The 17,176-nt window shown below is 39.8% G+C and overlaps 2 protein-coding genes across 2 annotated transcripts in view; one reads left to right on the top strand and one right to left on the bottom strand.

Moving 5' to 3' along the window:
* The window catches only part of MED13L (mediator complex subunit 13L), a 227,212-nt gene that overhangs the window by 115,566 nt on the left and 94,470 nt on the right, over positions 1 to 17,176 (bottom strand). The gene's annotated exons all lie outside the window — the stretch shown is intronic.
* Positions 4,371 to 5,858, top strand: LOC143940157 (actin, alpha cardiac muscle 1). Its single transcript, XM_077461263.1, has one exon. It carries the CDS (start codon positions 4,451 to 4,453, stop codon positions 5,582 to 5,584), a length of 1,134 nt encoding a protein of 377 aa, XP_077317389.1. The 5' UTR covers positions 4,371 to 4,450; the 3' UTR covers positions 5,585 to 5,858.

Genomic DNA, 17,176 nt, shown 5'->3' with positions numbered 1-17,176 from the left:
CTGGGCTCCCTCTTTCTTGTCACAGTAGCTTTTTATTATGGTGGAAACAGCAACAAATTGACAGATGGCGTAACAGAAAAGTGACAGACTCCCCTTTTGAGGTATATTATAGGAGCATATTAAAGGATAACCATATCCTTGGATGTCACAATCTTCTCCGAGACTTCTCCCAGCAAGGCACGTACATTAGATTCCATTCAATTTCTACAGGAGGTCCGCCAATTGTTGAGGCTAGCATGCAATGGCTATCCCATAGAACAGAACTAGGAATCTAGTAGACCTAAATGGATCATCAGGGAAAATGTCCATATATGAACTGTGTTGCACGTACTGGCTTTCCACAGCAAAGATCTCTCAGGAATGTTAAGGGGTGAGTGGTAGACCTAAACTTACAATTATCCCTTAAAAGGAAACTATTCACACTCACCTCCATGGTGCAGCACGGCTTTGGTGCTGCAGTTGTCAAATGCTGGCTCTACGCCTGAGAACTAAGCGATCAAAGACAGCCGATCGCTCAGCTCTCAGTCTACTCAGAGCAGAGAGCAGTGATCACGCTCTCTGCTAAACCCGCCCAAACAGTGCAAGGCTCCCAATGCTGAAAATTGAGCATGCACAGATAAATGCAAAAGACTATGAATTAGCCAGCACAACATTGCCACTCTGAACAGAAGTAACAGTAAGTAAACAGAAGTAAAAGTAAAAAAGAAAAGTCTTATATTATAATATATATATATATATATATATATATTTTTTTTTTTTTATAAAAAAATATATATCTTTTCGTGTGACAATGCTGAGGAAATGACACTTTGCTACAATGTAAAGTAGTGAGTGTACAGCTTGTATAACCATGTAAATTTGCTGTCCCCTCAAAATAACGCAACAGACAGCCATTAACCGCTTGCCGACCGCGCTATACCCGAATGACGGCTACAGCACGGCTTGATAACTCTGGGAGGGCGTACATTGACGTCCTCCCAGAATCCCATTCTCACGCACACCCGGGATATTCAGTGAAAGCCAGCATATAGACCCAGTGCATCACGGATCATGGTAACACAGCCACTGATAGATCAGGGGCAGCAGTGCTGTGAGCTGCATGTATAGTGCCCACAGCGCTGATATGTGCCCATTCCAGGCATCCATCCATGCTCACTCATCCATATTCGGCATACTCATCCATCCATGCTCAGCCATCCATCCTCACCCATCCATGCTCAGCATACTCATCCATCCATGCTCAGCATACTCATCCAGCCATCCATCCTCAGCATACTCATCCATCCATGCTCAGCCATCATATCCAACCCCATCCATAATTAGCCATAACCAGCAGAAAAGTCTACCACATGTGGTATCGCCATACTCGGGAGTAGGAGAATCTATTTTGGGGTGTAATTTTTGGTATGTACATGTTATGTGTTAGAAATATTGTGTAAATGGACAACATTGTGTAAAAAAAAATAAAAAAATAAAGTGTTTTCATTTTCTTTACATTTTCCAAAAACCTGTAGAAAAAAAAAAGACCTGTTCAAAAGACTCATTATGCCTCAAAGAATATACATTGGGGTGTTTTCTTTCCAAAATGGGGTAATTTTTGGGGCGTTTCCATTGTCTTGGTTCTCCAGAGCCTTCAAAAGTGTAAGAGGTAGTCAAGAAACGATGTGTGTAATACTAATTTATGCTCCAAGAACGCCTGATGGCGCTCCTTGCATGATGGGCCTCTGTATGTGGCCACACTGTGTAATAGTCTCACATATGTGATATATCCATACTTAGGAGGAATAGTAGAATGTGTTTTGGGGTGTAATTTGTGCCATGCATATGCTGTATGTGATAAATAACCTGCTAATATAACAATTTTGTGAAAAAAAAAAAAAAAAAATCTTGATTTTGCAAAGAATTGTGGGAAAAAATGACAACTTCAAAAAACACACCATGCCTCTAACTAAATACCTTGGAATGTCTACTTTCCAAAAAGGGGTCATTGGGGGGTATTTGTACTTTCCTGGCTTGTTAGTGTCTCAAGAAATTAGATAGGCCATCAGTACTTCAGATGTGATCAATTTTCAGATATTGGCACCATAGCTTGTGGACTCTAACTTTCACAAAAGACCAAATAGTATACACCAATTTTATGGTTATTTTTTAGCAAAGATACATAGTAGTATACATTTTGGCCAAAATATATCAAGAAAAAATTACTAATTTGCTAAATTGTATAACAGAAACGAAAAATGCAATTTTCTTTTTTTCTTTATTACAGAATTTTCGATCTTTATTCTTTAATAGCGCAAAAATTAAAAAACCCAGCGGTAATTAAATACAACCAAAAGACAGCTCTATTTGTGTGAAAAAAAGGACAAAAGTGTAATATAGGTAAAGTGTTGTATAACTGAGTAATTGGGTTTAAGTGCCCAGTGGGTAAGTGGTTAATGTCTAAATCGTTGGCAACAAAAGTGAGTACACTCATAAGTGAAAATGTCCAAATTGGGCCAATTAGCCATTTTCCCTCCCCAATGTCATGTGACTCGTTACAAGGTCTCAGGTATGAATGGGGAGCAGGTGTGTTAAATTTGGTGTTATGGCTCCCTCTCTTATACTGTCCACCGGAAATTCAACATGGCACCCCATGGCAAAGAACTCTGAGGATCTTAAAAAAAAAAAAAAAAAAAAAAAAAAACCTAAAGATGGCCCAGGCTATAAGAAGATTGCCATGATCGACCAAAGTTAAGTGCATGTGCTCAGCATCATATCCAGAGGTTGTCTTTAGGAAATAGACATATGAGTGCTGCCAGCATTGCTGCAGAGGTTGAAGGGGTGGGGGGGGGGGGGTAAGGGGTCAGCCTGTCAGTGGTCAGACGAAGAGGGTGATGGAAAATAATGGTCGCCACACAAAATATTGACACTTTGGGGTGTACTCACTTCTGCTGCTTGCGGTTTAGACATTAATGGCTGTGTGTTGCGTTATTTTGAAGGGACAGCTAATTTACACTTTTATACAAGATGTGCACTTACTACTTTACATTGTAGCAAAGTGTAATTTCTTCAGTTTTGTCACATGAAATTATATAATAAAATAATTTACAAAAATGTGAGGGGTGTACTCACTTTTGTGAGATACTGTGTGTGTGTATACACATACACACACCCAAATATACAATATATACACTGATCAGCTAGAACTTTATGACTACTGTGAGGTTAAAGGGTATCTCCACTTTTGCACTTTGGCTTTAAAAAAATAAATAAAAAGGTAGAGATGGATGAGCCTCTCTCAAAATTCCTTACTGGATGCAGGCGATGTTTGGCCAAGACCTTCTCAACCATTTTCTTAAAAGGGAAGCTGACAGGGCCTTGTTCAGCTGAATTGGTCGCACTTGGTATGTGTTTTTAAAGCACACCAAGATTAAAGACTGTATATGGTTCTTGTATTAAAGACATGGGTTTGTTTATCATGGAGAGGGGAACTTATCCTATAAACTGGAGAAATATAAAACACACACACTGTATCTCCCAATCTTTGCATATACACATGAAGTATCCCACTAGTTGCTTATACATGTTAAATGATGTCATGGCAGTTTAAAAAAAAAAAAACGCAAAAGCAGGAGCTACCAGGTAGCCAAGGGCTACAAACCTGTGCCAATATCAGAGATAAACAAATTCTTGGAGTTTATCTGCTGTTAAAGGATGAATTTGCTCAAAGGGTCCGCTAAATTCTGCCGATAGCTACAAGGGTGAACTGATTGACTAACATCTACAAAAATTCCTCAGGTTCTGCACCCAAATAAAGTCAATATCACAAGATATTAAACTGATCAAATTATTCAGAATGAATTATCGCATTAAAATATTTGGTGTAGTGACACATTATTAGATTAGAATTCATTACTTGCTTAAGAGCACATGGAATGGTTTTGTAAATTCCTCGGGTCAACGTTTTGAAAACATTTCATTGCTAACTCCTTATCTGAACAGGCTTAAAACATGTCCATTAATGGACAAGAAGACTCAAACAAACTTTCATAACTGAGCCTATTCATTTGATTCAAATAGCACACAGATTATCCCTCTTCAGCTGTGCTCCAGGAATATGTCACTGTCACTCATAGCCCCCTAGGTTCTGATGGCTGTGTGATTCCAGAGACACCAGCTGACAACTATCCATTTATGGTTAGACAGGGCACCACGACAAGACACTCCTACATGCACAGTAATTCAGGGCGGGTTGTATGGGCTGTCCCCGACAGTGCCAAATTTGGGAAGGCAGATGGGGGACTCCCAATGTATTCCTAAACTAGGGAAGGGAGCTACAAGAGAAAAAAAAAAAGGGAGAGGGGCTACGAAGGAATATAAAAAGGGCTTGCTCAGTCAGAGAAGAGTGGCATTTGCAGCTTATACCACCTGTCTTTCCAGATAACGCGTAAGATCCCTGCTACATTCAACCATGTGTGACGATGAAGAGACCACTGCTTTGGTCTGTGACAACGGCTCAGGCTTGGTAAAGGCTGGATTTGCAGGAGATGATGCACCAAGAGCTGTATTCCCATCCATTGTGGGTCGCCCTCGCCACCAAGGTGTCATGGTGGGCATGGGACAGAAAGACTCCTATGTTGGTGATGAGGCCCAGAGCAAGAGAGGCATTCTCACCCTGAAGTATCCCATCGAGCACGGCATCATCACTAACTGGGATGACATGGAGAAAATCTGGCATCATACATTTTACAATGAGCTTCGTGTGGCTCCAGAAGAGCACCCCACTTTGCTTACTGAAGCACCACTGAACCCAAAAGCCAACAGAGAAAAGATGACACAAATCATGTTTGAGACCTTCAACGTTCCTGCCATGTATGTTGCTATCCAGGCTGTCTTGTCTCTGTATGCCTCTGGTCGTACAACTGGTATTGTGCTGGACTCCGGAGATGGTGTCACACACAATGTCCCCATCTATGAAGGTTATGCCCTGCCCCATGCCATTATGCGTCTAGATCTGGCTGGTCGCGATCTCACAGACTATCTTATGAAGATCCTCACAGAGCGTGGGTATTCCTTTGTGACAACAGCCGAAAGAGAAATTGTTCGCGACATCAAAGAGAAGCTGTGCTATGTAGCTCTGGACTTTGAAAATGAAATGGCCACAGCTGCCTCATCCTCTTCACTAGAAAAGAGCTACGAGCTGCCCGACGGTCAAGTCATTACCATTGGTAATGAACGTTTCCGATGCCCCGAGACCCTGTTCCAGCCATCTTTCATTGGTATGGAATCTGCAGGTATTCATGAGACAACCTACAACAGCATCATGAAGTGTGACATTGACATTCGTAAAGATCTCTACGCCAACAATGTCCTCTCAGGTGGAACCACCATGTACCCAGGTATCGCTGATCGCATGCAGAAAGAAATCACTGCCCTTGCTCCAAGCACAATGAAGATCAAAATTATTGCCCCACCTGAGCGCAAATACTCTGTCTGGATTGGAGGTTCCATCCTGGCTTCTCTGTCCACTTTCCAGCAGATGTGGATCAGCAAGCAAGAGTATGATGAGGCAGGACCTTCTATTGTCCACCGCAAGTGCTTCTAAATGTGTTTATACGGTGCAGTATTCTTTATTTTTAAGGCCATGCCTTAAAAAACAGAGACATTACATAACTTGGGGACTTCTTTCTAAAGGAGAATTAAGTCAGGTGTATTTTACCTCACTCATTGTCCTTTTTTCAAATATATACACTTATTCATTACGAAGGTGATAAAACAATTCGCATGTAAATGTTTATAAGATTTGGGTGTAATACTCATTCCAAAAATTGATGTCAAACTGCTGCTATGATGCCAAATTAAAACACCTCAACAACTCATTTTTATTTTATGGCTTTATTTTTATTTATTTTTAACAAGCATGCAAGTAGCCAGTCTCCAGAAATGAAAGCATATGAGTTATACATTACACGTTACAGTCAAAGGTTGGCAGTATCTGTGTTCTTCCTTTGTGTAAACTGCTTTTTATTACAATGTTTTTTGATGTTCTCTGTATGCATTTACAGATATATTCACCCTAAAATGCAGCAAGTCTAAGAACCTACTTTCTACCATCCTACACATTTATAAAACATGTCTAGCTTGTTTATAAAGGTTTGTGTCACAGGGGGAAAAAGAAATAGTAGTAATTGCAGTATTGTTAGAAGGATCCACCCTTCAAAACAGAAGCTAGGTTTTCTAATGTTATATTGCATCAATAAGGGATACATTTAGGAAAACAAAAACACATTAATTATTCCAAAGGGTAAAAATGCAGGGTGTACATTGTACTGGCACAGAGGTGTCCTAAAGCTAAAAAATCTGGTGTTCAGCCAACTACATTCAAAAGGGGTCACTAAAGCAATCTCACATACATTAAAATGAATGAACTTTACATTTTTTTAAATCTCTGGGGTTTTTTGCTATTAGAAAAAATGTACATGCAAAGTGTTTCCCTTGGTCCTGGAGTTTGAAGTAACACGTCTATGGTATGTGCTTTATTTTCTTTGTAAAGGAACACAAAAATTGTCAATTGTGCCATCTCTACTTTGCTATAGCACTTCTCTAAATGACAACTATAGGATTACACCCTTGTGGGAATACGGTTTCCTCCTGCAGCCTCAAATGTGTCACAGCTGCTGCTTCAACTGTCCACTTGGCCATTCACTTTAGCATGTTCAAACCCACAAGTAGACAGACACTGCTTATTCCCAAGCTTCCAACTCAGAGAAACACACATTAATATCCTCCAGAGATCATATAAAGGGCTCTCAACTACATGGCATGTTGGTGTGATTCATGATGGAATGCTTTATTATTCCATCTGAATATAAAATACATTAGAAAAGAAAAGGAGGGAAAAAAAACACACACACACACACACACACAACCACTGTCAACTTATAAGACTTAAATCGGCAGCACAGTGCATTAATAGTTTTTCATACATTTATTTCCTCGGGTCATTTGCCGGCAAAGCCAAATAAATACAATAAATACAGAGAACTATAAAAGTTTAAAGTGACACTAAATAAGACACAAGAATTTGGAGGAGGCTGAGAGAAACAGAAGGTACTGTTTTGAGTTAAGAATGCATTCTTGAATATAATTTATTTTAAACCAGTATCATGTAATTTTAACCACTTGCTGACTCCCCTATAGCAGTTTTACTGCTGCAGGGTGGCCACTGTGTGCAGAACTACGTTTATAAACACGTGACCCTATACTTCCGGATAGGGGGCGCAAATGAGAGCCACAGGCACCTTGCTCCCTCTAATTATACACTGAGCTGATCGTCAGTGTCCGACGGCACTCAACAATCATGCTGCAGAGAGGCAGAACAGCAGTCTGCCTATGTAAACAAAGCAGATTGGAAGGCATGGATCCTGTGTCTCTGCAAAGCAGGGACATGAATCCATGTCTTTGTCTAATAAAAGCACCTCCCCTCCCACCACACTAATAAAACACTGGCTAGGTACACGGTTAATCCTTTGATTGCCCCTGATTAACCCCTTCCCAGCCAGGGACATTAGTATGGTGCCTGTGCATATTTTTAGCACTGTATTACTGTCACTGGTTTCCCCCAAAAAAAAGCATCAAGTGTCAGGGTCCAATTTTCCTCAGCAATATCACAGTCCCACTATAAGTCATTGGTCCCCACCATTACTGGTAAAAAAATGGTAAAAAAAAAAATCCATACATATATATCTCATAGTTTGGAGACGCTATAACAAGGCAATCAATACACGCTTATTGCGATTTTTTTCCCCCAAAAAACATGTAGCAGAATACATATTGGCCTTAATGAAGAAATTCGTTTTTTTATTTATTTTTATTGCATACGTTTTATAGCAGAAATTAAAAAATATATATATTTTTTTTTTCAAAATGGTAGGTCTATTTATAGCGCAAAAAATAATAAAAACCGCAGAGGTGATCAAATACCACCTAAAAGAAAGGTCTATTTGTGGGGAAAGGGGACATAAATGTTGAGCACAGTGTCGCGCAACCGCGTAATTGGCTGTTAAAGTGCCGTATCTCCAAAAAATGGCCTGGTCATGAAGTGGGGTAAATCTTCCAAAGCTGAATGTTCTCTAAATATAAAGTTTAACCAGTCACCCTGTAAAGGCCTGTACACGCGATGAGAGTATTGGATGGGGGAAAAAAAACTCCCCGATTTGGAGCGATCTTCCAATAATCTGATCATTCGCACACAGGTTTCAAGAGCCGATCACAACAGTCCCTGTGAAAATATCCGAAGGGACAAGCACGAAAATTTTTCTCACAAGATAATAGAACAAACGACTTTCATGTAATTTGTATGGTATGGTGTACCAAAATATAAAAAATAAAAATCATGTGACCAAGACCACACATGCTCGGAAATGAAAAAATACATTACATCACTGGATGTCCTACAAGAGTTTTTGTAACCTGTTACTTTTCAATATGAGACTAGCATGCAAAAAAAAAAAAAAAAAAGGCAATCCTTCATCTGATATTCTCATTATGTGTACAAGGCTTAAGGAACACTGCATCAAGTCAGTGCTTTAACTCATGGTGCAGCAGATAAGAATATCACAAAATTGTCAAATTATCGCCAATCTTGTTTTGTAAAGTCCCGTACACATGGGCAGACTGTCTGGGGATATTTGCCAGTTCAAAAAATAGCAGCTGACATTCTGCCCGTGTGTATGTCAGCCTGTCTGACAAGCATGCTGGAAAACCAGCAGCCGATCAACTCCCGAGCAGCACTCTCAACCAATAGCAGAGCATGCTGATCGGAGTGTTCTAGGGTGCAGCCCAGTGTGGGGAGATCGCTGGACTAACCTCTCATTGTTAAGTGTGTACCCGACTTTAGTGCTAGTTCACACCAGATGCAGTTTCATGTGCTTTTTTTCTGTACTAAAAATGCATGCAGTATTTTCCATGTATTCTAATGGCTTTAGTTCACACCAGTACAGTCAGTTTCCGATGCAGAAAAAAAAAAAAAAAGGGTGCTGCATTTTTTCTGCACAGAACTGTACTGGAACCTAGCAAATGGTATCAAAAATGCACTGGAACTGCGTGTGGTGTGAACTGTAAGCAAAAACTGATCCGGAACGTATCAGGAGTGCATTTTTGTGGTGTGAACCGGCCCTAAAAATGCATGCACAGTGATTTTCATTGTATTCCAATGGCTCTAGTTCACACTAGTGCAGTCAGAAACTGTCAGTTTTCGGTGCATTAACTGACTGTGACTGACTGCATTGGTGTGAATTAGAGCCCATGGAAAACACTGTGCATGCATTTTTAGTGCAGGAAAAAAAGCGCACAGAACTGCATCTGGTGTGAACTGGCCCTTACTTTCGTGTCCAATTTATTAGAGAGGAATTTATTTAAAAATGCTCAGCTCAAAACAATTATGTACAAAGTATCATCTCCCACATATGCATTTTTTCAACATCCAGCTAATTGGCTGTGGACAGGCTGCTATGGGTTGTAGTACTTGCTTTTTACATCAAATCAAGATAAAAACTGCAGAAAAAAGTTGAAAATTGTCTGCTTTACAGTTTCTATTGGCAGTGCCAACGGGATATAAAATTATCACAGGTTTATCCAAGACCCCATTCACACCTGAGCGTTTTGTAGCTTGAAGCCTGAAGCTACAAAAACGCTAGAAAAAAAATCTATTATTCTCTATGGAGATGGTTCACATCTCAACTCCATGTCGCCTGAAGCCGAACGTCTGAAGCTCAAACAAGTTCCGGACCCTTTTTTGTCGCTCGAATTGAGCAGATTTGGTCGTTTTTCTTCTTTTAACATTGGCGACCTTTCGTCCTGCACAAAATCACGGCAAATCGCGGTAAAAACGCAGCGAATCACCGTAAAAACCGTCGCGAAATCACGGTAAATTCGCATGATTTTCTGCTTGAAAACGCTACGCTCAGGTGTGAATGCAGCCTTAAAGCTGAACTTACGCCATTTACTACAAAGTTACATTGGTACAGTTATGCCGGCCATACACGGTTCGAATTTAAGAAAAGAAAATGTACGGAGATAAAAGAAAATGTACGGAGAGAAAAGAAGATTCCCAGCCAAGAAAATTCTTTTCTGTAGCAACATGAGGTGAAATTGAAGGCTTGGTCGGCCGAATTTCGAAAATCAATGGTGGCATCATCGGATCACAAAAAAAAACGAATTTTCTGATTTTGAAAAGAAAATTCGTTGGAAATTCGACTGTGTATGTCCTGCATAAATCTTGGACCAATGTAATTGTACCCGTGGGATCCCTGTGGATCCTGGAAATCACTATAAGGCCTCATGCACACTGGACGTTAAAATAATGTTATAAACACGTCAGTAGCTTTGCAGTGAGTTTTTCAACGCTTTTTAGCTTTTTTTTATAAATATAAAATTATATATATATATATATATATATATATATATATATATATATATATATATATATATATATATATATATATATATATAATTTCAATTGATCAAAAATGTCGAAGAAGAAAGCCGGGCTCCTCCGCTAGTAAAAGAGCTAGCAGAAGATAGCGGAGGAGTCTGGCGAAAAGACCCCCCTCCCCCCCCACACACGGGCAGATTGTCCGGCAGACTTGAGTCCGCCAGACTTTTCCACCGGATTGTTTGATCGTGTGTACGCGGCTTTACTGCGATTACCAGCTATAGCTGGGAGCAAGTGACGTCTTTTTTGTAGCACTGTCGTGTTTTTTGGTCAGGCAACGCACTGCCACCTTCGCAGCCATTGTAGCATATGCTGCTTGTTCAGTGTGCCCCTGTACCTTTAAGAAAGGGGTGGCTCCCCTTCAGTCCACTTGCTCTCACCGATCCTTCAGAATGAATGTGCATCCACTGTGGGATACACAGATACCATGTGCCTTGATGAGGCTCTGTGGCTTACGCATGGATTTGCAAATGTGTGCAGACAAAACCCCCTGCTTTTATCGCATACTGTTAGACAGGTTATTTGGTTGTCAGTGGGCTATTTTTATGACATTAGCTCAGATTGCAGCAATGTAATGACTTAAAAACACCACTGTACCTGGGTTTTGCAGATGTTCTTCTCTGCTCCCTGTCTGTGTATTCTGCGGATATGGGCGGGTATCGTGCGGGTATTTCGTCATTTCCTTTCAGCCGCACGGGCTCTTGGGAGCTTGTGTCATTGTTCTCAGGAGTCATTGCGGGATTTTAAAAATCGGAAGTGACGCCATTACGGCGCTTTTTAAAATCATAAATTTATGGCAGATAGACTGGTTCTTTTTCATTACCTGTCCTCTGCCGCTCTCTCCTCATAATGGCATTTGCTGCCTCTGCCTTTGTCGTTTTGTTTTTTTTTTGCCATCTCAAGGGGGCGGGAACTTCCGGCGACGCCGCCCGTTGTGATGGCATCCATGAACTTTACGGCGCTCCACGTGGTTACTATTGAGCATGCGTGGGAACGAGCATAGAATGCTGGTAGCTCAGCATCGAGGGAAGAAGGAAGTAAATGCTTGTGGGCTTCACATGCCCACAAGCAAGATGAAAACGGTCAGACAGATTTTATAGAAGTTCATCTTTACAATGAAAGCAGACATCGGGCAAGGTAAATCTCCAAAACAGTGAGTTTGCAAGTGTCAATGTTTGATTGCGTTACGGTTTGCAAAAAATGTTTTTAAAAAAGCCAGTGGAGCTCCGCTTTAAGCTTGGTTTTTCCCTTGGAATTATCCTTGGCCTTGTTTGTACCAGCTGATCATTGTAACCACGAGTGTAACAATGTTCAGGCTGTCATTTTATGAATAAATACAATCTCTATACAGATTCCATTCAATCATGTAAAGCGCTACAGAGAAAGGGACTATCTTCAGTCCCTTTCTCTGTCATCCCACCAAAGACCTGGCCAGGAGGAGAAGCCGCAAGACAATAGCGAATATTAATACGCTATTGTCACAAGTGAGTGGGTTCGGGGTGCAATGCTCTGCTCCCGAAGCCCAACCTTTTTCAAGCCAATTAGAGCCTCAGGCTCTAATCATGCAGCTTGAGAAAAAAAATCATACAAACGTCCCTCCACGACTAATGGACCGGCTGCTCCTGATAAGACCTCTTTCACATGGAGCGGACTGTCAAACAGATCCGCCTGCTCAGAGGGTGATCGGTCTGCTGATTCCCATTGAGCGGGTGGATGACAGGTCCATGTCCGCTCCGCTGGTGCAGAGCAGACACTGGCAAAGCCCGCTATTCTCAATGGGGCGGGCAGGATGGAAACGGACCGCTTGCCTATTTCCATCTGACCCGATCTGCTAGATGGATGGGGAATGAGATCTGTTTTAAGTGGACTGGTCTGGATCAGATACAGGTGGGTGTAAACCGGACACATGTCCATTTACATCAGCCTCTCCATAGAGAATGGGTGGTCTGATTGGGCCCTCCTGAAAAACGGACAGGCAGATCCGATCGGCCTGCTTGTGTGAAAGGGGCCTAAGGCCTTGTTTACACAGGGCATACACAGCGTACCTTTACAGGGATGCACAGGTGTGCCATGCATTTCTGTGTAGACAGTCCCATTGATGTCATTTGGGATGTAGCACCTGCACGAACTGAGCTGTTGCTCCCAATTTTACATCCATGTAGGTCCGCATTCAGCTCACACTGTCTGCGTTTGGGGTCATGTACCCACACCCACACAGATGTCAGATTGGGAACAGCAGCTATGCCTGTCCAGCCTCGGATTCGGATTGACATAAATGGGACTGCCTATACGGGTATGCACGGAACACATACGCATCTCTGTGTGGGTAAACATGGCCACTCATGGCCCTCCATGGGCAAGCACTTTAGTATGCCACATGTGAACGATGCTTTAGTAGCAATTTAGCAGGAATTTTGTTATGTTGTGTTTATGTACACCATTAATGATTTTAGTGTATTTTTAGCAAAAATATTGTTTTGATAAAACATTTGCGCAAATATTGTGCTGCCTTATAAATCAGTAGCACCTTCTTTTTATTCTATTGGCCATGTGCTTTCCGAAAACGTAATGGTTTGGGGGGTCTTTTACAAACTCTGAAAGCTGTAAGTGAAAAATTAAAATCTCCATTTATTTATTTTTTTGAGAAATTTGTGGGTACGTTCAATTGTCACCATTTTGCAAAAAGGCACAATTTAAAATTTACAAATATTTGTTATTAATTAACTCCTTATAAGTTAAGCTTTTATAATTTAGTAGGGATTTAGCGGGAATTTTGTAAAATTAGCTGTGTTTTTATCTGCTACTAATGGCTTTAGTGTATATTTTGCAAATATATTGGTTTTATAAACATTTGCACAAATACCACGGGATCTAAAAAAATCAGTAGCACCTTCTTTTTATTCTAGAGGTCATATGCTTTCAGAAAATATATGGTTTTGGGGATCTTTCACAAATTCTGAAAGCTGTAAGGGAAAAAGTAAATCCTTCAGATTTAAGAAATTTGGATATTTACATTTTCACGTACAATCGATTTTCACCATTTTGCAAAATGGCGCAATGTAAAAATTACAAATATTTGTCATTTGATAACTCATTACAGGTTAAGCTTTTATATTTAGTAGGGATTTTGTAAAATGTGCTGTGTATTTATCTGCTAATCATGATTTTAGTGGATTTGTAGTAAAAAATAAAATAAAAGTTTTTTTTTCTTCTTTTTTATTTAATATTTTTTTTGGCTTTTTATTTTTTTTAATACTTTTTTGCTAAGCTTATTGCTATCACAAGGGGTGAACAAGCTCTCATCCCAATTTATTTTGCTTGTGTATCGGCTATAGTCAAGTGGCCACAGGTTATTAGGCAAATTTAATTATGTCCCCTAATGGGAACATGTACCTTGTAATTGTGCAATGGTTAATACATGTTACGCCAACTTAAAAGAATTACAGGCATACCCCACTTTTAAGAACACAATGAGGTTTATTTACTAAAGCTGGAGAGTGCAAAATCAGACACACTTCTGCATAGAAACCAATGAGCTTCCAGGTTTTATTACCAAAGCCTAATTGAAAAAACTGGGGTTAGAAGCTCATTGGTTTCTATGAAAAAGTGAGCTTGATTTTGCACTTTCCAGCTTTAGTAAATAAACCCAATTGTGTGCTTAACAGTAGTATGATATATATTAATTATATATATATATATATATATATATATATATATATATATATATATATATATATATATATATATATATATATATATATATATATATATATATATATATATATATGGTATGATTGTCTGCTTTTCTGGCTGTAGTGGCCAGGGAAAGACAGCTCAGAAACTGGAAGTGACAAATTTTTTGTTGTCGCTTGCTTCATTAATTACAAAGAAGATTGGGGAATGAATGTACGTCTCGTGGGCTGCAGTCCTGGGCTCCCCTGTGAAACAGGATAGTCTGGTAATGGTGGTGTGCAGCAGTGGGAGAGGGATGGCTTCACAGCGCTGTAAAAGGGATTACTTTTACAGGAAAAAAAAAAAAAACACAATACCAGTATCATGGCTTTAGCTACAGCAAAGATCCTGGTATAACTGCTTGCTGCCCAGGACATTAATATACATAGGCTGGGCAGCAAGTGTTTAAACTAGGTTTAACCATGTTTTTAAATGCAAGTAAACATGACCATATTCTATTTAGATCCTAGATGCACACAATTCTATTTTCTCTAAACACAGTTAAATCAATTACACATAAAACACAGGTAAATGCATAGTATGAATGACGCCATTGCCAGCATTTATAGAAATGTCCCCTAATTGCTCATAAATGCAGGTTTGAAAGTGCCATTGTGCATTCCAGCCAATAGAGAAGTAGCCAATTTGGAGGTATAGAACCAGAGCCTGAAATTAGACAACCGCGCCATTAAAAGGGGAACAGACCACAAATGCATAGGCTGCAATCCCTGGATGAAGCTGCCTATTCATCTATAGTAGCAGCAGCAACAATATACGATAAGTGGTGTGGAAAGGGGAGCAGTTGCACTAAGTGACCTTCCCTTTTTATGAAGAATTTTTTTTCCCTAATAAGCAATTAACAGCGTAGATGAAAGTGCTAGTGGGGTTTACATCTGTGCAGTAATGCATGGAGTTACAGTGTGGTGCATAGCAGTTCCACTCATACTGGATGGCACCCCAACACACCCAGCTAGTGGATGGCACCCCATGTGCATTTTAACACACCATAGGACACAGATGTGAACCTGTGGTTAAAAAAAAAATAATAATAATAATTTAAAATGCTGCAGGCTCATTACCATATGCATTTTGGTACGTGAGCAGCCTATTCAAAATAGATGGCCTCCCTGCAAAGCACATTAACACTTACATGATAAAACACTGTCCAAGTCTGAGTTGGCCTTCAAACATTTGATCTCTGATGATCATGAGCACCTATGCATTTCTATGTGCATAAAGCTGTTCACATGTCTATGGACCTGTATTAAAGTAATGTTATATAAACGCAAGCAGCTTTGCAGTGAGTTTTTGAAAGTTTTTGCAATAGCGGTTTTTAGTGTTTTCCACTTTTTTTTATTTTTACTTTTTCAATGGAGTGTTGAGTGTTTATCAGTGGTTTGACGTTAGAGCGTTTTTACAGCTGAAAAACACTTCTCAGAACCCACTAGCTTTTTTTAAAGCCAAAAAATGCCCCAGCCAAAGACTGCTGATAACAGCCTATGCATGCATGAACACATAAGATAACATGATGAGGGGGTTTACTGACTGCAGAAAAAAAACATCTGAAGCTAAAAATAGCTGCTGTAAAAACACCCAAACACGTCCAGTGTGCATGAGGCCTGAACTCTCAGAAGGTGGAAGACCAAATGTGTGCGAGAACAAACAGGTAACAACCTGGCATTAACTCTCGGACCTCAGGTGTGATTGTTCACCATACATTGAGCTATTTCACACACACACAAAAAAATATATATATATATATAGAGCTACACAGATACTGCAAGAACACAAAGAGAATGGTAATAGCTAAACATCCATTTGTTATTTTAAAACAAGATGGTGAAGGAGCTAAGTGACATCTCAAAGAAAGGATGCTTCATACAATTTTTCCACATTGTTTGTCCTCTGAGTCTCAAGCACCAAGTGCATTACGCTGAGCTGTGATATATACATTTGACCTTCCCTCAAGTACCTTTGGGACATAAGTATTCATAGCAATGTTACTTCCAAGCTAGTCAGTTAAGATTCTGAGGAAGAAATTCTGCTCATAGAAAAGGCAGGAGCCTGAATTTTTTTTATTTTTAAGCAAAAGTGTGACTAAAATTGTTAAAAAAGCAAACTAAATGCTAAGAGACATACTAAAAAAAAAAAAAAAAAAAAAAAAAGAAAACGTTTGTTTTATTGAAGCGCAGGTGTAAGCAAACCCTCACATGAATTATTTTTACTAATTATATATATATATACACACACACACACACACACACACACACACCTAGTTTTGTTATCCAGGCATAGCCAGATTTTACCATTTTCTGTTATCCATTGCAATGCTGCTTAAGCCGGCCATAGATGGTTCAAATCTCGACCAGTTAGCTCAGCAGGAGGGGTTTCCCCACCAAAACGGACTGTGTTGATGGGGGGGTTGCGCAATTTTCTTTCCCGCAACCCATGAATTGCCTAAAGCTTAGTCGAGACAAGATTGGATAGTGAAGGAGCAGCAGCACACTGATTAGGTCATCTTTGCTCCCTTTCCTCCAATCATCAAGCTCTATTTGTTTCATTCACAGCTATCCCAGCCTTAAAGCAAATCTAAAAAGTTAAGGAAAAAAAAGGGGAGGGCTAATAACTGAATATATTACAGCCATATTGATAACTATATTTTAGGACATTACATGGTCATATTAAATGGGAGAAAAGGAAGTCTACTTAAACTGTTCAAGAGTCATACAACTTTCACCAAAGATTCACATATTTTTCTAATTGGAATCAGTTGAAAAATGTTCATATGTTCATATTGTGCGCAAACGCAACTCTTGTGAAAAAGATTTATAAATTAATCCCAAAGTGTATATCAGCCCAAAAAGTTTTTTTTTTTTGTTTTGTTTTTAATTTGGATAGATTGGACAAGGATTAGAAGCTCTTCATGGTTTAGTTGTGCTCTGGTGCTCTTGCTTACTTGCTTGTCTTGGC

Source organism: Lithobates pipiens, unplaced genomic scaffold (assembly GCF_037356315.1).
Source record: "Lithobates pipiens isolate NorthernLeopardFrog02 unplaced genomic scaffold, aLitPip1_a1.2 Scaffold_3, whole genome shotgun sequence".
Lineage (NCBI taxonomy): Eukaryota > Metazoa > Chordata > Amphibia > Anura > Ranidae > Lithobates > Lithobates pipiens.
The sequence above is the reverse complement of the archived record's forward strand: the minus strand, read 5'-3'. Positions and strand labels throughout refer to the sequence as shown.

Excerpts from the sequence above, each read along its gene's own strand:
- LOC143940157 (XM_077461263.1), top strand. The coding sequence starts at position 4,451 with ATGTGTGACGATGAAGAGACCACTGCTTTGGTCTGTGACAACGGCTCA.